This window comes from Lingula anatina, chromosome 1 (genome assembly GCF_051362555.1).
Source record: "Lingula anatina isolate TDL-2025a chromosome 1, LinAna3.0, whole genome shotgun sequence".
Taxonomy (NCBI): Eukaryota; Metazoa; Brachiopoda; class Lingulata; order Lingulida; family Lingulidae; genus Lingula; species Lingula anatina.
The window spans coordinates 62312836-62338845 of record NC_141767.1 but is presented as its reverse complement, the minus strand read 5'-3'; the positions used below and the strand labels follow the sequence as shown (position 1 = coordinate 62338845).

The 26010-nt window shown below is 36.2% G+C and overlaps 1 protein-coding gene across 31 annotated transcripts in view; it reads right to left on the bottom strand.

Annotated features, from left to right (window-relative positions):
• LOC106170911 (rho guanine nucleotide exchange factor 28) overlaps window positions 1-26010 on the bottom strand; it is a 106442-nt gene that overhangs the window by 56244 nt on the left and 24188 nt on the right. For 23 of the 31 annotated variants that reach the window (XM_087000925.1, XM_087000926.1, XM_087000930.1 and 20 more), the window contains 4 exons: window positions 19012-19104; window positions 17862-18101; window positions 13283-13371; window positions 6246-6327 (listed from right to left, as the gene is read on the bottom strand). In XM_087000925.1, coding sequence (XP_086857051.1) covers window positions 6246-6327; window positions 13283-13371; window positions 17862-18101; window positions 19012-19104 — 504 coding nt within the window. Of the gene's footprint in view, window positions 1-2275; window positions 2395-2940; window positions 3224-3492; window positions 3512-4206; window positions 4408-4755; window positions 4904-6245; window positions 6328-6594; window positions 6726-11303; window positions 11810-13282; window positions 13372-17861; window positions 18102-19011; window positions 19105-24206; window positions 25063-26010 lie in introns of those variants that run through there. The other 8 variants (XM_087000941.1, XM_087000942.1, XM_087000944.1 and 5 more) reach the window with 8 other exon arrangements.

Below are 26010 nucleotides of genomic sequence, written 5' to 3'. Positions count from 1 at the left end.
AATTTCTGAGTCACCTTCCCAAGTGTTTCATCTTCATCCAGCTAAATAAACTACTCCCCTACTTGAGAACACCATGAACACTGTGAACTGTAGAGCAGGCAGCTGTACTCTTTTCTGTCTTGACAAAATAAAGGGTTTTGTTCAGCTTACTAACAGAATGGCTTTCAAGCAAGCTGTGCCTTTAAAGGATGCTATATATTGTAATGATATTGCTCCAGTAGTCTGAAACTGTTTTACTGTAAAGTGTTCCTTTTTTCTAGCACATCCAAGTGCATCACTATTTTCATTTTAATGCAAATAATGCAACAGTCCCGAAAATGAAGATAGGCTGCTAAAACAATGTGACTTCAAAAGCTTGAATTGTTGTGTCTGTCTCTATGGAAAAGCACATTCCAAGCTGATTTCTGTCAGGTTGCCAACACCTGGTTATTGTGTCTCAAGATGAATATTATCACAATTTTTTTGAGTGCTAAAAAAATGGGAAGGGACTTTCCTTTCACTGAATTTCATGTTTTTTACATCCATACAAAATTCAGAAAATGTTTTAAATCTCCTGTACACACGAAAAACCAGAATCCTCTAAAAGAAGGAAAACTCCAATCCCTGCCCTACTCAGCCTGACTCTACTGCAAACTTATAATGATAATGATGATAAAACATGAATAATACAAAGAGAAATTTAAAAAAAAAACCTTACACATGAAGTATCAGAAAATGTCCTTTTTCTCTAAATCACTGAGAGATCCAGGAATTCTCTCTGTAAATGATTGCTATTCAAACTGATTGATTTTCTAAATATTCAACCAAAGCATTCGAATACATTTGTGCCACAGTCACTGCTACAATTCACCATGGCAACCAGTTATCCTGCAATCACCCTGTTGTCTATAATGTGAATAAGGTCACTTTAAACCAAAGTCACCCACAGACCGCAGTTCACTGGTCATAATTTTTCATAAACTCATCTTTCAGAAGTCAAAAATTCGGAACTAGAAGAACTAACCACAACTTACCCATTTTGGCAAAGCTATTTTAGACCACCTGCCATCAAGAGTCATGATAATCTGTAATGTATCATTGCGAAAGGGGGTAAATATTGTAATGCATACATCGACCCCCACCTTTGAAGTTTTCAAAAAATGGTTTAGTTCATATATATCCTTTTTACGATCCATGACAGTAGACAATGGAAATATTTCCATATCAATTTGATGTGGCATCACTGAAAGCTTTTAAGCACTGTGCTTGTCAACACAAATCTAACTTAAGCAAAGAAGGGGGATTTTAATAGTTTCTTTCAGGGATTTAATTTCCTAAATCCTGTTATTAACTTCTCAATCCATCATTTAGTTCACAATTCCAGACTCATTTGTCAGTGATTATGCCTTACCCATCTTGTAAATGCTCAATCTTCCAGCAGGTGACTTGGAATGGCCAACATTGTGTCAAATAACCATTTCTGAGAAATTTTAACTACTTCAATTTTTTTATTTAAAAAAACTGTTGTTAATTTAACATTTTTTCTACAATAACCTTGTACCAATTTTCATGATTTTGATGATACTTGTCAATTTTTCTTAAAGTTCTTGAGAATTAATTTGGCATAGGTTTAATACCTACCATTCCCCATTCTACCTTGCTATAATTTTTTAAGTTATAAGAAGACATCTACTAGTTGACGAAATACAGCTTCGAAATAAATTATTGTTACAAAGTGAATTTGAAGTGTCTGCTGTCAAAAAAGTACAAAACCAGGTCATAAAGCAAAACATGTAAAGCACTAAAAAGAGTGCTCTGACCTCTGAAGACATCCATTATTCACAACTAGGGAGTGGGAGTGTGTTCAAATAATGATAGCAGTTACTTCATTAGCTTCACAGGTTGTTTATAATGTATGCCTAGAGGTAAATGAAGCACATTTGTTTTCGGGCAAAGCTGTTTTGTCCCTGCATAAATGTACACTATCTTTTTGATTCCCCCTACCCCTGCTTAATTCATTTCAATGAAAGAACATTGTCTAGTTTTAAATGGAAGATAATCATATTGATACCAGATTGGCAGTTAATATTTAGCTTGTTACATAAAATAACTTGCCATATTGGTATTAACCTTATCCTTCCATTTCCTTCTCATCCAAAAATATCATGATTCTTTCAATTCATTTCACTTTTCAATTATTTGGTCAGGTCTTCATTTCTTACTTAGGTAAAAACCAGCAGATTTATATTACCAAAAATGTAGTCAGGTCAAGAGAAAAACATTATAATACACTTACTGTGTATATTAACCATCACTGTGAATGCAAAACAACACCACTGCCACTTAAACTTCCATCAAATCCTATGACCCTCAGTCTTTTCTTTGAGCAAAAAGGACAAATGCTTGCCTCTTACTTTACTTACTAACACCTTTTTTTCTCTCTCTCTCAGGTCTTCAAAGTCAGAAACAAACCAGTGTCACCCCTGTTAAGTTTGACAAACTGCCTGCCTAGGGGAAACTATGATAAAAATCAGAAGTCATGTTGAGTTTAGGTTGTTTGACTTCAGCAGAAGGGCCTATTGTTCTCAGCACTGCCATGTATGTGAAAAGAGGAGTTATCAGTGAGTCCATCTCCCACCCCAGGAGCTTTAGTGTGCCAATATGGTGGCAGCCATTGAACAACCTGTGCGGTACTGTTTCTGCAGCCAGCTTGACAATGGTGTTATGCTTTGACCCCGGATCCCAAGATATCGCCGTGTGCTTTTCTTATAAAGAACTGACTTAAAACAGAATCAAGATTCAACTTCTACTTGTACAAAATCCATCTAATTGGTTGTTTGAACTCAGAAAATGATGAGAACGAAGCACTAGATGCTTTCTTTGATAACACTTTAGAATGTGACACCAGACAAAATAAAAATGATAACCTAATTTAAGTTATCCTGAAAAACATTCACATACCTTTTAACCAGGACTCATAACAGCTCACAAACCAGACCTCCTTTTTAAAATATTCAGTGTTATTCCTTGCCCTACATCTATCCAATAAACTACCTTTCCTGACAGTACAGCTAATATGCACAGGTAAGTACTGCACTGCAAAGTAATTAAGCCCCCACTAACCAATTTACATAATTAAAACAGATCTCCTCTGCTCTATTAATCATGGCAGTTACCACAACAATATTAAGTGTGCTGTGTATTAGGCAGAAAATACAAAGAGAGAGTCATTCACAATTGAAAGCATTCTCCTGGTTAACAGACAAGATCTTGTCTCAGGTTATTCGTAAAAAGACTGCATACCTATAAAATCATCCCAAAAGACTTGCCAAGTCTTTAATTTAAAAATATCAAATCAAAAGTATACACATCTCAAAAATACAAAAATTTTTGAAAACAAGCGAATAATTTTTGAAACAAAATATCAAAATTTTCCTATACGATTTTTAATTGTAGAGGGTGGATATTACCCTAGATTTTACAACAGGATTTCTAATGTATACATGTACTTACACATAGTCAATACTGCAATGAAGAAAACAGCCTTGAGAACAGTGGATCATTTCCAGCTGTGTCTGGGGTTTTATCACCACCTTACTGGCCGATGATTCCCATTTAGATCACAGAGTGATGATAAAGTGATGCCTATGGACTGTTTCCATAAGTCACATACTCAGCTATTGATTCTGCTTAAAACAAGTAACACATCAGTTTCCAATTTACAGTGACATATTATGACAACCAATTCCCGCTGAGACCAGGAGATAGCACCTAGCAGTGACATCAGTCTATCTTACTGTTACCTTCATATTCTCTCCATCTTGCTGTGTCCATATAGCCTGGGAGGTGGTTTTACCACATTTCTTTTAATGGCTTTCCTACATGCTATATACAATATATGACACAGATGTAGGAATACCCATCTGCCATTTTTAATATGAACTGCCCTGTCATAAAATCAAAAATTTTTCAGTCTATTAAACGCACAAAATGTCATCACACACATATACATGCGCGTGTACACGCACACATGCATGCCTTAGAAAATGGTGTACTTCTGAACCTACCTTCAAATTCTTTTCACTAAAATACCTCCTGATCTCCTAGTTTGATCTAATTATCTTCTTTAAACTTATCTTTGTATAATGCCATCTAACTACATTTATACAATTCAACACGTAAATAACAGGCAATACACAAACTGTCCACAATGACAGTTCGACCCACCTTGAGAATGAGTCATCCAATTAGTTATCAACCACCAAGAAGTGACAACCAGGGACAGAGCTGCAGACAGTGTTCCCAAATAGAAACACATAGATCTGGTTCCAGGAAGGCTGGATGGCATTGATATGCAGCTGACACCAAGTAAGGGGAAGACCATGAAAGGGTTTACCACAACTGAAGACTTAGTCAACAATTTCGACACAGTTAATGGCTTCCCTATTCACTTCTATGCAAAACTGTGTCAAGGTTTTAAGTGTGACGTCTAGGTGTGGCCATGTTCCCAAAAAACAATTTGAGCTGTTTTTGAAACAGCATGGAATAAAGTGAAAAGTAATTCAGCCCACAGCTGGAAACCCCAGATCTGATGCCTTACAATTCCTGAATAATTCAAACTCTGAGATCTGAATGCAATACACTATACACCAGTAGCTTAGAGAAATGCACTCCACTCAACTGGTGCAATATGACCTCAACAAGAGAGAAGCATGAAGCCCTGGTTACAAGTGACAGGCTAAAAGAATGAAATGTAAATTAAATTATGATGCTTACCTTGCAAACATGCTCAAACAGTGATTCTGCACTATAATGCAACAACGGAAATTCTTCTCACTGTACCTCATATCACCTCATACACTCTAGACAAATTGTCCTCATCACATCAGGGACAATGAAGCCACTCTTCCACTACTACAACAGCTCATTTCCACAGGGAACACCAGTGCAGCTTAATAACCTTGAGAGCTTGAAAGTCCCTGGAGATTGACTTTATTGACTTGGTTTACCTATTCTATCCAGGCAAGTGCGGTGAATGTCAATTAGACACTGCCTGTCCTTTTTTTATTATATGTATATATTCTCAATAGCCATTTAATATGAAGGTTCATAAAAACTATTAGGTGTGCGGTAAGTGAAATAGCTGTGGCTGACCTGAATATATTGACTTGTTTACTTTGGTGTGCAGGCAAATGGTCTTTTTTATGGGGATGTTTTTCATGAGAAAAATATAAATAAAATTTATTATCTCTTATTTATGTGCTGCTCTTGTTTTTACTTTTCATAATCCCTCTATTTTCTTTTATTTCTCTTTTTTATTCATATAAATCTGTAGCTAACAACTTTTTTCACTTAAAATTACATTTTCTCTAAAAAGACTTATTCTAACCTGTTCTTCATTTCCAGACACTAAAAAAACTGGGAAAGATTTTTGCTATAAGAACACTAGAAGCCATACAAACTGATGGATTGCTGTACTCTTTATGGGTCATTTCTGTTTCATAAACCCAGACACTAGCTCACAGCAAAGTTTTTTTAGAAATAGATCATTTTCAACTTGTCTAGTGACATGTCCTTGGGAGATGATACTCTGATTGCAGATCTGAAATTATCCAGCAAACCAAGACTAGCTTTCTCACAGAACCACAGGCCAGACCAACCTGGCATAGCCCTTAATTAAATCAAATCAGATGGAACATCCATATTTTTAAGCCCTTGCAAGGTTAAAAATATCTTTATCCTCTGAGATTAAGACTAATAGGAGGACATAGGGATAGATTCTGCCATCCAGGCTGGCAGTCTCCTCTTCAGGTTAAATGTTTTCCTAATTTAAACCAGAAATCAAAATGTAAAATTTTATCTATTCTGTGTACTGAACATTTCCAGGAAAACCCAGGAAGCTAACTTAATTTGCTCTTGCATTTATCCACACACATAAATAATGGAAGAACTAGAATTTCATCACAAGGAGGGAAGCAATTGTTCCAGATGCACCTCACTATCAAATGTGATTGTGATCAAACAGTCTCAACTAACACATCAATCACAAAATGTAGCATTAATGTCCATACAGCTTCACCTAGTGTTGATAAAGCACAGTGAACAGATCCGTGTGGAAATCCGTCTTTCATCATGCTTTATCTAAATTGCATCTACTTTATAACTTAGTATAGTACTTCCAGGAACAAGATTTAAGACAAGCCTAATTTGACTTTGATTTTCAACCAAAAAAAAAAAAAAACTCAAAGGGATAAACCACCACTTACCATTGTACTTGTATGGGACTTCAGGATCAGCCAGGGAAGGGCAGGATGTGCTGAACCGGTTCAAGCTGTCACGTCGTTCCTCCTGAAAAAGAAAAAAATGCTTTAAAATCTATGCCAATTTTATTGTCTGTCTAACACAAGCTTCCACTCCATGCCACTTACACCCCTTAGACCACATTTTCTCCCTTTCTTTTCCTTGATTCCTGTGCCATTCATTAACCAAGCTTCCTTCACAAATCCCAAGTACGATTACACCCCCTTCCCTCCCTTTTTCAACCTCTTCTCCACATTGAAACCTCCTAATTTGTAATTCTATCACTCATTCTTTACAGGCTAAGTAATTTCCTACACTTGTACATGTGATCCATATCCCCTCGTCCATTTCCATGCTGCCACCCAGAAAATCTGTCCCCTATCGTAGCGCCTGGCTCAGTTACACAGGCACATCTACATGGAGCCTTTGAACATGTCAAGTGTGCTGTATTAGCATTTATTGCTCCAGCAGCACAGATAACATTCAGCAGGAGCACATGAAGGAATGCAGGGAGGAACAACATTAGCTGAACATTTTGTTTACCAATGAAGGTTTTTTCACCCTAACGTGACTTTCCTGGTATTAACTTTATTGGCCTTTTTACAACACATTTTGGCATCTCGTACATCAATTTTTCATCTAAGAGACAAAATGTACCGAGTTCCGAGTTCCGTCTTGGCTAAAATGTTCTCGTTTTCAAGCAAAACAGGTGTTGATAATCAATCAAGATTTTTTTCATTTGCATCACGATACTTACAAGTTTTCTTGACAAAAAAGAGGATGGCATATTTATTATCCGCAGTTTTTAAAAAATCATCTTAAATAGTCTCTATTCTTTTGAAGCAATATATTTTATTGGTCTTAGTCATTCACTGCATTATGTCACAGATAATAAATGTATATTGAAAAATTGCCTCCTTCATTCCTAAGTAAATATCAGGAGATTGTGCAGTAGACAGAAATCAAAGAGATTTACCTGATATTTGGGACAAAATTATTTACACACTTAAATGTAATCTATCTATGTCACAGTAAAATGTTGACTTGAGACAAAGACAAGGAGCAAAGTGTTTTATCATTCTCTTGAACTGTCATACACATTTCATGAAAAAAAAATTCAACATTTCATAAATCCTAGGTAGATTAAAGCAAAAACTTTGATATCTGTGTAGGTTTAAAGAAGGACCTAGCATCTTCCATTATTTGCTGTCAAGCACTTGATAATTATTGATAACTAGAGCAGGTGAAGTTTTCAATACAAGCAAACATTTCATAAGCAGTCAAATTTCAACTCCTTATAAAGCAGAGAAGCTGTCTTCCAGGGATAAATGGTCTAGGTAAAATGTTATTAGCTGACAGGCAAACAAGCCAAGGGGCATAAACTTTAACTATGGAATGGGGGGGCTTTGAGTCACACAATGTGCAAGGTACATCTAAGATGCTTATGTAAGATTCACCCTGTCAACAAGGAACAAGATTCTTTTGCAAGAAAAAAGTCCTCGTCATTACCTGCAATTCTCCCCTAATACATCCTGTCACATCCCGACATGGTTTCATCATTAAGTTAATGGAATCCATAACTCAAATGCAAGTCTAACAATAAAATGCACTATAATGCTGACATATTTTCTGAAACAAGACACTTACAAAACCATTAATTGATTCAACTAGGATTCCAATTGCAATTTTGTATGCAGCTGTTTTGCAAAAGGTAGTGGCAACCCTTGATGGTAAATGCAGAAATAAACAAAACTTTGGGGTAGTCTTTAACCTAAGCTGTCAATACCAAAGACAGACACAGATGTCGTCAGGTGCTTCTTCCTCTTTCTTTATCCGTTTGGTATTTCATCACACAATGTTTTACTGTTCAAGGAGGTCAAAAAGGCACTGATAGGACATTTAAGTTAAAAAGTTCTGATCTAATTCCCTATGAAAGAGGGGCAATATATTCTCCCCTCTCCCCCTCAAACACACACACAGAACTCTATTCATCACAATCAGATGATCAATTCTTTGAGAAATTGTAATTTTCACTCTTTTTAAGATACTTTTAAGGGAAAGAGCTTCCTAGAATACCTGGACAGCCTTAGTTTTAACATTTCTGTCTACCTTCACCATAAGAAGCTTGCAAGACACCCCCCCCCCCCCAAAAAAAAAAAAAATCATCTCAGGTCAGTACACTGAATGACCCCTTGTTTAGCAGCAGGCCCCAGATGAGCACTTCTCCAAGGCATTCACCCAGGGTCAGTTTAAAAAATCATCTTAAAGTATTGACTTTTGTTTATTTGCCCTGCCTGGTCCTCTCTGAGGTCAATCTCCCCAGTCTTCTTACCATTCAGCCACATGCCAGGCTATTGTCATGGGTCAGTCAGCCATTCATAATACACTCACTCGCCAGATGAGGGCATGTGTCAAATGGTAAGAAGGAACATTTGATATGTTTTATGTCGTTGGGCGATTAATCAAGTGGAAGACGGGTCCCTGATTATTTACCATCTTTTGAGCTATCAAAAAAGCTTACATTTCTACGCCTATAATTCCTTTTAGCTGAAAACACAACTGTGTCCTGATAAATGTTTAAATTGCCTAAAGCATCCTTTTACTTCACACCTTAAGATGGACACTATAACAAGGCAGCAAAGCTGTCAAATGTACAGACAAAAAGCAGGAAATAACAAAAAAGGCTACTGTCAATTCTGACGCAAAAGTACATTATGTTAAACTGCAAATTCAACATCAAATTTTAATTATGCTCAACAGGTAATACCAACGTAAGTTAAATGTGTAACAAGCATAAGGCTTCAGGCCCATGGGAGTTCAAGTTCACACTTTGAAAATGTATAACTTCTAGAAAAAGAAGCCAATTAGACTGCTTTTCCAACTCAGGCTGCATGTCGATTTTCGAACTTGACCTGCGTTTTAGTAAGATCGATTACTCCTGAGAGTTTCATGACAACAGGCCCATTGGTTTTCCTTGAAATGTGTTTACAGTGTTGCATATATGTTGAAAAGTGAAAAAAAAGCATAACTTCTACAATAATGGCCCGATCATCCTGATTTTCGAACTTGACCTGCATTTTATGAAAATTCATCAGCTCTATAAATATAAAGCCCAAAAGTAAAACTGCCTTCCACTTATCATGTTTACAATGAAAGTGCAAGGCGCCGGCATCGGCGATGATGGCGACGACAGACGCAGGTGATGGCAATATGTACAGACACATTTATATATATTTACTGTACTGTTTGAGAACAGTAATTGACATGGTTTTTCTTAAATGGTCACAATGGGAGCAGTGCCCAAATTAGGTTTTTTTTTCAAATTTTGATGCAATATTACATAATTTTTAACAGCATAATAACCATCAATTTTTAATAATAAAATATTAGTATCATGGATATTCAGAAAATGTGACTAGCAATTAGGTCTTCAGGACCATGGAACTTCAAAGTCACAACTTGAAAATGCCAAAATGTAAACAAGACAGCACTGTTCTGAAATGGGTTTATTTCCATTTTTAACAATTTTTAACATAAAACAAAATTAACAGTTTACTGCCATTTTTATATGACCAACTAAGAAAATTGATGAGATGGGAAAAATATCAATAGAGCAGTGTTAAATGTCCAATTTCTTCCATTCTGAGATTCTGAACATAGTGAATGATTCAGTCTGACAAACTGCAATGATATGAGTTTATTTCCATTTTTGAAACTTTATTACACAATATACAATAACAAGTTTAACATCATTTTTACAAAATCAACTAACAATGTTGTAAAGATGCAGGAAATGTCAAAAAAACACTTTTACATATCTTATTAATTAAATAATGAAACTGTTAACATGCCTAAGAATTGAATCTAAGGAAATGTAAAAAACAGCATAACTTCTAAAATAATGGCCCGATTATGCTGATTTTTGAACTTAACCTGCATTTTAGCAGGAATGACCACTCCTGTGAGTTTAATGACAATTGGCCTATATGTTTTTCTTATATTGTGTTTACAGTGTTGCATATATGCTGAAAAGTGAAAAAAAAGCATAACTACTAAAATAGTGGCCCGATCATGCCGATTTTCGAACTTGACCTGCGTTTTAGTAAGATTGATTGCTCCTGTGAGTTTCATGACAACAGGCCTATTGGTTTTTGTTGAAATGTGTTTACAGTGTTGCATATATGCTGAAAAGTTAAAAAACAGCATAACTTCTACAATAATGGCCCGATCATGCTGATTTTCGAACTTGACCTGCATTTTATGAATATTCATCAGCTCTGTAAATATAAAGCCAAAAAGTAAAACTGTCTTCCACTTATCGTGTTTACAAGGAAAGTGCACGGCGACGACGGCGACGGCAACAGCGATGACGGCGACGGCGACGACAGACGCAGGTGATGGCAATATGTACAGACACATCTGTGTCTGTACATAAAAACAAACATGCTTATTTCTTGAAACTTCTATTATGGATAATCATCTGAGCCAATATCTATGCAAACAGCACTGTATATTCAATAAGTCTGGTTCTTTTGGGACACCAGATTGATAATTAACTTGTAACCTGGATGCTTTATGTTACATTTCCACATGGTTACACCATATGTCCTAAACCAATGCACTCCTCATCTATGTAAAGACAAAGCGTAATTTTGTAGAATACTCAGCAAAAGTTCTCCAAACTATCATCATAATCTATGAAATAATCAGTTTTTTTTTTTCAGTCTAATACTTCTGTCAATGTCATCTTTAAAGAGAAAAATTTAACACTGGAACAGCAAATATTAATTACATGTAGTTTCCTAATTTAAGACTATTAGGTTCTGTTGCCATGTCCAATCTTCTTTATCTTTTTAAGTATTTGAATTATGTTCTGGTTGACCACAGAACAACCCTCCACCTTTTCTCATCCTTGATCATGAAGTTATCTATCTGGATCATGATATCCTTAACACACAGTATTCAGTAACAAGTCCTTCAGACAGCACTGCACATAGCTATTCAGGGGAGATGTCAGCACTCACCTTAGCATGTATCTTTTTGGTACTGGAATTCTTCCTCAACTTCTTTCTCAACTTTTTCCTAACCATTTTCAGCTGTTTCATACCACTCTTTGAAAATCAATTCTTTTACACCGCCAAATAAATAGAAAAGTGTCTGTCCTCTATGTAAGCATGCTCCACACGTCCAGGAGCATGTGACAGTTGATGGATAACTTATTACCTCACAGGAAAGAGATCCACCTTTACCCAGAAACCCCTTATCACTATCATGGCAAATAGAGGTGTCCTTATCCCTTCCCACCTCTATCCATCTAGTATCTGTCCATACAGAATATCAATGACTAGCACTTTGATTCCCTCAATAATAAGTACTCAACATGATTCTCTCCTTGTTCTGTCCGTCTGATTTTTTTTTTACTCCTGATTATCCAGTATTGAACCAAATCACCCATTCCTGTCTTAGATTCAAGGTTAGTATGAATGTGGTGTATATTGCTGTGGTTACCCACGTCTTGTGTCTGTGTCTTCTCTCTTATAGTATATTGGAATACGATACCTGAGTTAAAGATTTTCAGCAGGGTTTGACCACAATTAGCTAGGATGCCTTCAAAATATCTGTACTCCAGTTTTTGTGTGAGTGTTTATGTGACGTCTACCTTGTATGTTAAAGAGTTCAGTGTCAGATATTTTCGCAATCACTTTTGTCCTACCTTATGAACTTTCCCATCCCTTTTTTAAAAACATGTGATCATTAAGAGTTCCTGTAAAACTTTTCCCTTGTTTTTTTCCTGTTTTGAATTTTACCTTCTACACCAGGTGTTATAAATCTGTAGTCTTTTTAAATCTTACACATCTGTTTTTCTCTATACATACTTATATTACACTTCTTTTCGATTCAGTCAGCCTAACTAAAATAGACTTAATCTTTACAGTATTTTAACTTTTAAATTGAAGCAAATGAATTGATTTTGTGCATCAAAACTACATCTTCCTCAAAAATCCAAAATTTACACTATGAAAAATATTGGCAAACACTGTAATGAGTAACTTCAATAAGGAAATGTAATCAACTTGTCCTTATTCAACAAAGAAAGCTAAATATTAACCATCCCAGCTATATTTATCTTGTTATCACGACCTGTACTGTTAAGAGTGTGTAATCCAAGTCACAAGTAGGCAGAGTAACATGTAAGCACGACTTTCTCATGTTCACATCCCATTTTATCATCTACCCTCTCCATAACTCTTATTCAACAGTCGCCCTCAAGAAAAAAACAGATCACAGAGTGAAATTTTGCATCACAAGTTTTAAGATTTCTAAAATTAGTATATTTTGAAATATTGAAGTCAACACAGAAAGTTGAAATGCATTTTTCCACATATTTAAGTTGAATGTTTCCAACAAGTCTAAAACTAGGGCTCTTCTACAATCAGAACAAAGGAGGGCTTTTCTCTCTGTATTAAGCTGTGGGGGAGGGATCTACAAGATGTGGTGGCGGGCTAATAAATTACTCATTTATCATATTGTTTGTATAGTGCCACATCTATTCCAAAAATAGGTATACACTAGTTCGGATGTTATTTTCCTTTCCTGTCATCTTAATATTTTTTAATGCACTTTTTCTTTTAGTGTGACAATCATAATGCTGTTTTCTGCAAGTACAAGGAGCATATCAATTCTAAATCACTGATTCAAAAGCAGCAGCATGCCAAAGATACAAACTGCAACAGCAATTATCACGGTATACAGTGAGAACATAACACATTTTGTGCGCACAGTAACCTTATAACTGTAGTAGCATATACAGTAAAAGTGTATACAGAGGCAGAAATATGCTTTAAGTTTAAACAATAGCAGCAGTAGCCCAGTGGTGTATACAGACACTGTCACCAGTAACAGCATTATCCCCAACTGGCATACTGTAACAGTAGTACATGTATAGTGTATACTGTAACAGTATCAAATACAACACATACAATGTTACTTTAGAAACCCCTACCTGCTCATGGCCTGTCATCTGGCCTTGGTTAAACTGTTTCAGAAGCTGTATGCCTTCATGTATGTCCTGTAGACGCCTCAGGTTGGCTTCTGAAAATAAAAGCAGGAAGATATGAAACCATGCAGTATCAGTTAAAGAAGCAATCAGTACTGACAGAAAGTATCATCATTAAGCAATTAAATTTATGAATAAAACAATATGTAGTAAATGAAAGTAAATTCCAGATTAACTCATTTGAATATCAATTTCTAAAGAACTTGCTTTGTCCAAAATATTTGAAAATTTTGTTAACTGCACATAGCAGAATCACAAATTTTTGTGTTTGTTACACTGGAGAAATCCTGTTCTTAGAACTTCATCTATTCCAAAAACAAGATGACAGATTGTTGATGTGTTCAGGTATCTCCTTGCATGCCAACTTGTTCTCAGAACTTGATAAATTATTTGAGAGTCAACAGAGCCTTGATTCAGGTCAATGCTACACTGATGATAAAAATTATCTCAACATTCCACATTAAGGAATAAACTGTTTTTAAAATGTGTCAAATTGCTTTTTAAAAAAATTGTCAAAATCATTGCAAATAATCTCGTTTGACTCAAAAAGATTTGTCTATCCAAAGTGAAACAATTTACATTGCACATCAGTCTCCAAGTCTAGACACAGATTAAGGAATATCCTCATATCTGTAGTATCAAATCTATGGCACCTTACACACACTCAGCAGATTTGGCCACACATATACTGCCTGGAGCTGGGGGCACTGCATCTTAGCCATCCCTTCTACCTTTATGACATCTTTTAGATAACATCTTCCTAAAGATATTGTTTCTAACATGCTGATTTACAGTATAAATTAACACATTTTCTTGGTTCATATACTGGACTGTGTAGATGTTCATGCAGAGTAGCATCATAAATATCACATTTTGAGCATAAAGGGGAGGTTTTAACAGGCATTTTCAGGATATTTTCTGACTCATCCTGCTGATAATAACATTAAGTCAAAGAATAAAACATAACTTGCCCATAAAGAAGAGGTAATTATGGCTCCACTGTGGTCAGCCCTGTGGTTTATCAAGTGCATTGCTCAACTACAGCAATGAAACATGCTTGGAAACATTCCCAATCAGATTGCAATGGCCTAACTTGCTACCTACCATATCTGCAGACTATGCGAGGCCATTTCTAACCACAGAGAGTCATTCTTATCCCTCTCCTGTCTTCAGCCACTGTAACTGGGGTTATTTGGTTTTCTATTGTTACATATACTTGGGAACACCTCCATGTAAGAATTCATGTCTATTATAAGTTCTACTTATCCTAGGCTATGATCTTTCTATGCACATGTAAGTAATCTAAAAAAGATTCCATATAACCAATGATAAAAAATTAAAATCCTGATCACTGAAGTATCTCAAGTGCTGAATCATGTAAGTACAGCATATTATAGTACAAGCAGATTTTTAGAGCATATTTGGCTAATGACATGATTGAAAAATATTTGAATATATTGTTACAAGTGTATATTGTTACAATATATTCTTTAAAGAGTCAGATGACAATGAAGAAATGGCAAGATCCGCCATATTTGGGGCAATCAAGTTGAATGCAAACAGTTCCCAGCAAAAACTGTCACCACAAACAAAACCAATAGCGTCTGCTTCAATAGTTCTGCTGGTACATTCAATTTCAAAGAAATAGAAAATGCACGGCGTTCTGGTTTATTTCACTTTGATGTAATCTGTGGTTAGTTTAATACTTCAAAACTCAATACAACATTGCAGAGGCAACCATTTTCAGATTATTGAGGTCTAAAATATGTTATCCCATTTCAATCAATTGCATGTCTGTTTCATGAGAGACAACTACGCAACTATGAGTGGGAATGTAGACATTACATGCAACTTCATGTTGAACTTCCCAAATCTTATCACAAAAATATTACAAATCAAAAACATAACCCAAGTGAACATATAGATAATAAACAATTAATTTCACCTTAATTTCATGGACTTACCCTCATCAAATAACATAATGGCATTCTATGACAGAAATCCAAAATGTAAAAGTCTCAGCTAAATTTGAGATAAGTATCTCCAGGCGGGAGACAATGGGGCATTTTTTCCCCTATTGCATGTTCTTTAGCATCACAGCGTGACAAGAGTGGGAGGGCAAAGGGGGTTGGGTTTGGTATGGGGAACACAGGGCCAGCAGCAGGCTATGATTATGTGCTGCTACACAACAGGCCTTAACCTTTTGTAGATCTTATCAAAATTGATGACCAAAGGCTACAGCAGTTTTTTTTTCCTCCTAGACTGAACTACTTACTATACAAGACAAGCCTGATAACAGTAACACGGTCACATGATGGGACATCATGTTTTTTCACATTAAGTACATGTAAATGTGCAAAAGATTACCTAGTACAACAAACAGAGCCTATGAAAAACGCATTTACTTAGTCTAATCTTCCCTAACGGAGGCTGAAATTGTTGCTCGGCACCTAGTTATCAGATTGTATTTAACAGCGAAAAATGTCAGATTCATTTGCTGCATATTTTGCTGGGTTATCAAAAGTCTGTAGGCTATGTATCATGCACCACATCAGCTTTAAAAAAGTCAGACTGAGCCATGTGAAATAAAGCAATTCTCAAACTACTACCAACTATTTTCTTTATTTCAAACCGAAAATTTAAGCACTGTCATCATTGTAACAGATGAATTATTATTATTATCGTTTTTTTTTTTTTTTTTTTTTTTTTTGGGGGGGGGGGGGATGGAATTGCTAATACTAATTTGCAAACTGTTCTATCTAATGCTCTCTTTTTCTATCAAAAAATACAAGCAACCTTAGAACATACCTGCACTACTCCATAACACTGACAACCTGTACATTATTGCTGTTCACCAACAACTTGTCAACTCAACATCAGCATCAATGTAACAACAGATCTGTATTGGCAAGTGTTACATTCCCTTTACTGGCAACAACTACTACATGTCCTGTCTACAAGATCATCTATGTACACCACAGTGCACCAGATAACTTGAGTTATGTTGATATCACCAGCTGAAGCTGGAAACATTATCATCATTAACTGCTAGAGCTGATGCCAAAAGCCTTGAACATTTGGAGTCTTAATGTGGACCTGGCGCCAGGGATTGGTCAGTGCTGAGACACAGGGTACAGGAGGGCATGGTTTGTGGTAATATGGTGCTGGATTTCTCTTGTAAAAAGTAAATACTGAGAATGAAAGATGAATGGGAGCCCAGAAATGTGATTTTGGTGCAGCAATCAAATGGATTTTTTTCTCCTTGCATTTGGCAGGTGAATGTTCATCCAGTTATAGTGTATATTATGAAGCATACCACCTCCAACACATGTAAGCACACACACATCTCTTACATCATACAATAACATCTCTTAAGACAGGGATTATAGTGTTTGAAATTTGTTGTTGGCATTCAAATTAATATACAAACATATTCGACAAATTTATTTGAAAAGCTCTGCAACTTTTCAAAGCCCCAAGTTGTTTTCTTCTCCATTTTTCTCAACATGTTTTAAGAATTGCTTTAGCAGTGAATGTCTTTTCTTCAATTTTACTCTGGTATACTCTTCATTCATAAAACATACAGCAACAGCATTCAATTTCAAACAACCCTTTCCTTCCTCTGTTATTCCATTGCACCCTAGGATACTATCTGTCATTCTAGACAAAAAGAGTAAGAATCTTCTTTAATCTCTCTGCTATACCCTTAGGGGTCTAGGATGAAATAAAGGTCTGGGATGAAATAAAGGTTAATAAAAAGGCATCATCTTTTTATTCATGTATTCCCACAAGTTGACAAACCTATTTAAAATCTGCCCTACCGCAACGGAAGAATCGGGTTTTACCAGAAAGAACTCTTTATTATGACAGAAAGTTGTACCTCTCCTCACTGGGCAATAAAAACATCAATTTAATTATTTGCACTCTGTCCCACCTGTACAAGCTCATCTTGCCACTTTTTGACAGTTCAAGAAAAAAAAGCGAGTAAAATGTACTGAACATATTTAGCCAGCAGCTTTGTCACTTCCTAGTTTTATCAAAATTGAACCATATTTACCCTTACATTATTGTGTGGCTTGCAAAAAGGGGTAAGTTAGTTCCAAACACCATCAGTTGTCAACAAAAAAATTAAACATAAATGTCAATATGACAGTCCAATTGCTCCAAGACATTGTCATGAAACAAACATGTTAAATTGATGTCTCCAGGATAGCAAAAAAGGCAGCATAATGAAAACAAACTTATCATCAAGGTATGTTATCCCCTCATATATCTCCTTTGCTTTGTTTCCTGACCACACTCTAGATTTATCATTTTGTTCCCAGGTACTTTTTCTTGTTATCAGCTGCTATTAAAACATGCCATTAAAACAAAGCTCTGATTTATGATACCACTTGAGAATCATTAACACTGGGGATTTTATGAACAACCAGAAAAGTGTTAAGAAACCTCAAAATTTATGAAAAAAAATAATGACACATAATGAAGATCTAACAAATGCCTCCCTAGATTATTTTCCTCTTACCTAGTATCTTTTGCCTTGGACTGTACCCTGGGGGGTCACCAACTGAGGGGAACCTCTGGTGCGTACTAGCTCCTGGCACCATGTGTTCCCCAGTACTGCCTGTACTGTAGTGTTGTACAGTGGACCCTGGGTACCCCCCTGAGCTGCCACACGCACTGCTCATGTACTGGCTGTCACTGTAGTGCCGCCTCTGGAGAAAGTCATCATCGATGTCTCCCTCTTCCTGGATCCCAGGCGCATCTAAACAAGACATGCAGGAAACATTTATCAAATTTGACATTCAAGGCTGTATGGAGGAGTTTGAAAGGGTTGCTGGTCACAAGCAAATTGCCCAGACTTCCTTTCTGTATCAAAAAGACTCAATAAACAGTTATTCACTATCTTGAGGAGGTTTCCAATGATAAATATGAAACCTTCTCAACTAAAAAATACAACCAGGGTGCATAGCTAGCTATCTATTTGCTCCCCATCTAAGATCAAACATATGACTACAATAATGTTACACTTTCTTCAATTCAAAAGCAAACAGTTTTGTTTGACTTTGTTTTATCTTTATCTTAACAACAAATATCCCACGGCTGCTGAGATCATTTGTCTTCCAAACTGGTAACAGTGACACTTGTCATCTAAGTTATAAAAAAATCAGTAATGATGGGCATAAAAAGGCTACCTCCAGTATAAGTCTGGGGCAAAAGGTGTTACGACTCTCCTCTAACAGTCAATTACTGTCAAACTCTGTCACAAACAAAGTCATCCATCCAGAGCTGATACTGTCTTTACTAACAATGTTGTATGTGTGTATAAGTCACTCTGCCTTGGTGTAACTGCTCTGTACCCAAGTGTAAGTGTATGAATGTGCACTATACTATGTGCATGCATGCTTGTACTCTCATGTTCATGCACACACTTGAGTAAACAGACTGAGAGGAAGTCACATGGTTTAAACCAGATTGTCCTTCTAAACCCTGGGATACAGCAACCGTTATAAACCATGTTAAGAACTAGGTTAAATTACACTTAAATCATCTAACCAAATTCACCAGCATCTAAATGAAAATGGCATCCTGGTGTAATCTGGCTGTCTGGTGACACCAGTTAGAATATTAATGGCCCAAGTTAGTTCAGTTGTGAAGACTACCCTAGGTCATACCTGGCTTCCAAGGTTTGGGTTCTCTGTGGCGCACTGTGGCAACTGTTCCATGCATCAACTGAGAGAAGTCCCGTAGCAAACTGATGTCTTCATCTACAAGGAGAAAACAAAAAAAAATTGGTTAGTTATAAAAGTAAATGCTTCACAAATGGAAATTGTCCATCTAAAAGAAGACTTTTAGCACTGTGTGATGTTATAAAAAACTAGAAAATGTGTGAGAATCCCTGTGAGGTGGGTTTAACTCTTCAGTAATAAGGGTGAAGCTCTATGTTTTAAAGAACAATTCAAAGTGACACTTAAAACATGGCAAATTTATAATGTTGTTCAATACTGTAATAAATCAGTTGAATCAACTGAAATCTTCAGAATAAAATATCAATAAGAGCAATGATTATCAAAATACATTTTGAAATATCTACAAAATGCTGCATGGGTCAGATATGCCTCTGCCCAGTTTCTTAACCATTGTCAAATGCCCTAAATATTCCATCAAAACAAAAGAAAACTCTTTAAGAAAAGAATAACTCTCTGCCCACTGCTCTGGGTGGTCTGGTACAGTTAAAATAGATTGTGTTATTGTTTCACTTTGAAGATCTGTTACTGAGTATCTTCAGAGGATACATGCCAGCTGCTAAATATTGATTGGAAATAAGAACCATCTCCCATCCAATCTATCATGTGCCACACCAACAATGTGCTGGAGTTGTGTAACAGACTGAAACAGTACTGCACGCAAATAATTTAATTGTTCTTATTATGCTTGCACCATTATTGAACCGGCTGCTGTATTATCCCCTTTGTAATAATTACTCAAAAATTATACATGGGTTGAATCACATTTAAAAAGCATCTTCAAATATTAGGTACAACCTTTTACCAAACTTAATTTAGAGGCCAAAGGTATGAATTTATAAAAACGTGACATAATTCGCTCTCCCAATATGAAACAGAAAGATGCTGATTAATTTGATAATTCATGAATTGTTAAAATGGTGAAATTTTCATTTTTGTATTCACATCATGTGACACGTGTGTAATCAATGATCAGGATTTTTTCACAAACTGAAACTGTAAGTTTGAATGTTAACTACACAGGTAAGAGTATGCAATTTATTATCCCTTGAATAAATTGATTTTTTCATTTTCTTTTCAATGTTAAAAAAAATAATTCAAATACGAAAACATTATGAGGTGTTTTTAATCTCCTCTTCCTTATAAAAAGCATAATTAATCCCCTGGACCGCCTGTCACTTCACATGAACAGTCCAATTTGCCTTCCACTTTATTACTTCATTTCAAAATCTAGGCACATACAGAAAAAATTAACATTTAATAAAAGCCTGGTGTCGACATGAAAATCTGCAGTTTTAAATTCTAACCTCCACTCCATTAAAATTCCCAAACAGCTTCACCTGCTGAGGTCACATATACAAAGTCGCAGCACACAACACCACATTCCTTCTGTTCAGAGGGGATTCTTAATTTAAAAGCTCTCAATTCTATCCCAATGCTATGAAGAAAAAAACTCTTTGCAGGGGTTTCCAGGGGCATGCATGCACACTATGGTTTTATATTTTATAAATAAACCTAGACCTCAATACCTTAACTTGTCATCCTAGACCATCAAGTACATTTCCACTTTTATCTCACTGAGAATATCATTTGATATTTATTCCACTTCTTGTGAGGAAAACCCACGTCAAGTAATTGTTAGACTTTTATTTAAACAAATTGCTCATTTCAATCTTGTGTTCCAAAAGTTTAAAGTATGTCAAAACCAACCTATTAAATCCTGCCCAATACTTCATATGTTTTATAATAAAGAGAAGTATACAACATAGTAAAATGTCTGAATATCAAAAATTCTTCTATCATTTAAATAAAACATTTTACATTATATCTGCACCACTAGGACATGTTATCTTACGTCCACTTCTGTGTCCCAATTCTAGTGAAGCATAATATTCATGCAATCTGGCAATATTGTATGGAAAAGGGAGTTCACCTCTAAATACTGATAATGTTACCCAGCATGCCATCATACTTCACTGCAATTATAATACAATCCACTCAATGCTTTACCTGGCCATGTGAAAAATTCACCCAATAATTTTTCTTATTCAGCTTAACATATCCCAAGGGCACAGAAATTCCATTAAGAAAATTGCCTGTATACTTTTACTTATTTTTTTTATGTATAAAGTAAATGAGAAATATTTTTTTCTGAAACTGGATACACTATCAGGCCACCCTAGGTTAGTAAAAAGAATTGTTTACACAATAATTCAGTGTTGTTATTTCAATTTTCAGGAGTCTGTTGGAAAATTAAGAATATGGGGTGGGGGGGGGGGAATTATTTCAGATATTTATGTATTTGTATTATAGTATGCTGTTACTTTTATTACAGCTTGAGCAACAAGGAAAGGTAATACTTTCATAAATCATGACAAAAGAAAACATCTCCCTTGCCCTTTATCACCGTATCAAAAAGAACAAAATTCCAGCGTAAGAGTCATCATTTCCTGACTGTCCATATCAAATGAGGTGTCCATCTCTTCACACCATGTTCCTATCTCTGTAATTCCCTTCTTCACAGAACATCTCCTATCTTCTCCATCTGATAGCCAGCAGGCCATAATTTGTCCCCAAACTGCCCATTGTCAAAGCAGAGATGTCCATCTTTTAAATGACCACTTCATAGTTGCAGGCTGCAGGGAAGCAGGGAGGTCCCAGTAATGAAGCTATGTGATATATAGCTTGGTGCCCGCCTCCAAGAGGTTCATAATTTTCGTGTTCAGGCACAGAAAGTTTACTATACCGTGGTTACAAGTCTGGACTTATGCAAAATGGATGTCTAATGTTGTGTCGAACAAGTGGCTGCTTCAGATGATGTGTTTTATTCTGCAGTAAATGATCCTTCTTTATGAGGAAATGTGGCAGGACTAGGATATTTACAATTTAAATTGACCTTATCTATCATGTAAAATTGTTCTTCTTTCCATTTACATATGATTTTTCATTTCACTCACATATACCATTGGTAAATTCCCAACCATTTTGTGCAGATATATCTGCTCTTTTATTAAATAACAGGCTCTGAAACTTGAAGCCTTTGACTCCTGTTTTACCCGAGTACAGTTTACCAACCTCCAGCAACAAAACACCTTTGTTTTCCTCGCTTTACATTAAAAGCAGAGAACAAATATTTCCACCACTCCCCTACCACCTTCAATCCAAATGTTATAGAAAGATATGAAAGAAAGAAAATGTGCTGCTCATTCTCAGTCCACACTTGTTATCCATAACAATATGAACATATTACCCAACAAAGAACTTGGGTGGATGCCTACGTAATACGGGATAACAAGTCATACTACACTGTGCCACCATGAATATTACATTTGAATAAATATTTCATGTGGCTTTAGAAGGCAAGATGTCCCCCATAACATGTCCATGTCATCTATGCCACACATGAATTGTTCAGCCTTCTCAAAAACCAGGCATTTGGAGAACTTATAATTTGGAGAAAAAAAACACTTTAATTTATGAATAGCTGTTATCACTTTTCATGATTTACATAGCTAATAAAATTGAAACTGAAATTAAATTTCATCTCTATAATGAGCTCACATCACCAGACCTCACATTACGCAGCAGCTCATTCGGTTTCATCATTTTTTATTCTCTCAGGAAATCTATCCATTCTGTAATTGTTTCATTTTTCAATCAGCTGCCAGAGACACAGAATAACACTCTAATCAGGAAAGGGATGAATTATAATACCTGGATTCAAACCACATCAGCAAAATTTCCCATCTGTATTATTGTAGCACCTGCACCATGGGGAAGATATAATAACTCAAACCATCAGCTTAAAATAGGGGCTTTCATTCAAATTTCTGGAAACTGAGAACCAGCATAAGTCTAGGCATGTAAATTTTAAAAACCAAAAGAGCAGGATTTACAATTAGAAATTCTGCACTGTGATTAATGATCATTTCATCTTGAAAAAGAAAAAGGGAATGGGAAAGTCTGACTTTATGTTCTAGGCACATTAATGATGATAATTAAAAAACAGAACTACTACTAAGACAAACATAGCTTTTATCCTTATTTTCTAAATTGAACACTGTTGACTTCACAATGTTTGGAAGTGTACACATACAATGCACTATTGATTTGAGTACCATAAACACAGTTATCTTGAGAAGCATTGTAGTCTCACATGTGCATCCTTTTCACAGCTGGAATTTGCTGTGTGCCACAAGGGAAAAATGTAACCACATGAATACTGAACACTTCAGACTCTGCCAGCAGGAGATGCAGACCAGTGACCAGTAGATACGGTTACACATTTTACGTTTTTCAAATGCATGCCAAGACTTCCTCCCAGACTATTTTTTTGCACTTTCAATTGATCTAGAAGAGATTATCAGTATGAGAAATTATTGACGTTTGGGGTTAAAAGAAACCTTAAAGGTTTTCTCTGAACAGCAGCCTTTGATCATGAATAGACAGGCTTTCAGTAAGTGCTTCAGTCTTTCCAAGTAAATGTAAAAGAAACTAGGTACAAGATGGGGTTCTCTATTTACACAAAACTCTCAATTTCCTGCCACTGTGTGTTTTTTGGGTCTAAACAAACTTCCAACTGCACAGATCCCAATTGAACATACGTGTTAGCCACACCCATCAAATGTGTCTATACATGTATAACTCTTTCATTACATATCCAATGCTGGTAAAACATGATGAATGTACAACACTATTATTACAGTCACGCTGTTCCTGCTTTAAGCATAAATTATAGGGCTTAAATATGTGGATGTTCTGTCAAATCACCCCACATTCAACTGCAGTGCTATAATTAAATGAGATAATCATATGAATAGACACTAATGAGTAAGAAACAACATACCATCATTGGGCCACGTTGGCATCAAACTCAACGATGAACTACAAATATGCTACTGTTATGATCTGTGGACAAAATTTCATGTTCTCTAGAAACTAGAAGATTCTGTGTAATCTAAATGCCACACCAAAACAGATCAGCCCTATATAACTGATATGAGTATACAGTGTTGATGTGTGCAAGCCACCTCGCTTTTAAATCAATAAATGTGCATGTATGTGTATGTGTGGACAAACTGCTGTTCATTTGATGGTTTATTACAAAAGCATTATCTACCCACCTCCAGAGTCAAAAACATCGTCATCCCCACTACTACTGGCTCCTATATCAGCATCCATGTTATATTCAACAGCAAGTATTTCTTTATCAGTTGTCGGTTGTTGAGTCTATACATCCAGACCTTAAAATGTCTCAGCCCAACTCGGTTATTATGTATTAAAATCCAATGACTTCCTGCAAAACCCTAGCTAATCTAGCTTCCCCGCCGCAGCTCTACATCAAGTATTACTTTATCTGCGTAGGTGTAATTGTTCATCAAACAGCCTGTTGAGTGCAGACAACGTTCGCAATTAAATCCAATCCAGAAAAATAAAGCACATGCTATTTAGCTATCCGTTACAGTGACTAGAGAGTGCTGTGCTTAAAGAATGAAATGGCAGTTTTTGCTCGGCTCAGGGATGACAGGTTACTTGGGCACACCTACGCTCCTGACTTAACCAAACAGGTGACAACTCTGAGAATTCCTCCATCCAGGTGAGCTAGTCAACTAGTGGATAGGGTCCTGTAGCATGACTTGATGACGCTTCTGTCAGGAATATTATGCATCACAGAGGAGATTTATCTGATCACCATCTTTACTTCCCCCTCCTAGATCAACTACCACAGACTAGGCTGTTATATATGGCAGTCACACACTCCTCTACTTTGTATTGACTGACTGACTGGCTGGCTGGTAGACTGTACTGCAGCCACTGCCACACTGCACCGGAGCCCCTCGAGTCACTAACACAGTCTAACCTGCTGATTATTCTCAGTCCACTGTTGTTTAGATAGCATCAATGCAGGTAAATAACAAGCACAATGGACAGACAAACAGAGGATTTCATTCTCCACTGAGCCTGGGTAGAATGTGTCTACGTGGTGCCATATTGTCCTCTGTACACCGTGTAGAATTACAATTTTTATTTTTTTCAGAGTCAAAGGCGTGTGTAAATAGCTGGGCAAGCTAAGCCTCATGACAAGTAATGCCTAAGGTGAAAGGCAGGAAACACCTGCCTCCTCTTCCCAACAGCATAACATCCAGACGTGGCCAAAATTCAATATTTTCTTTTGATGAAATCTCTATAATTCCATATGTTCTAATAATACCTTACTCATATAAGCAGTAAAATACTGAAATTTAACGTAGAAAGACTGGTTATGTTAAAGCTCCTATCTCTTATATATCTATGTCAAGTACTATGTGTTTTTACTATTATTATTGTAATTATGTTATTCACATTCCATATTGGACTGAAATTGAGATACCAGAGTTTTGTTATTGAACAGAATGCCCATAGTTTTTCCCCAAAAGAACTAACATCAATTCCCCTGGGATTAAGGAGATAATATATAGAACCAAAGCAGATGGTATTGCCAACAAATAAGTTTTCACTATCATACATTAGGCAACAGACTGCTCAAACCACAAGTAAAAGATCAGCTCACACATGTGGATGCTTACCTCTCTCTTTGTTCAAATATTTGTATTACTCTATATTTTCATGGATCACACTAGCATATATTATTTCAGCACAAGTTCTGAATTTCCCATGAAACCACTTATATATATACCCCCCCCCCCCCCCCCCCAGTTTATTCTTTAATCTTCTTAGTCAATGTCAATGTTTATATCTTTTGCAATCAGCAAATATTTCATTTGCTGGCCCTAGTCAGATATACCGAGTTGGAAACCTGCATGCACGTACAGAATCGAAATATGTTAGTAGTGTTGTCCAGAATATTGGTGGGTTGTGTGGAAATTTGTAAGGTGTGCAGAGGCAGCAGAAGAACTATAAAAACCTGTGGAAATAGCAGTAAAGCTG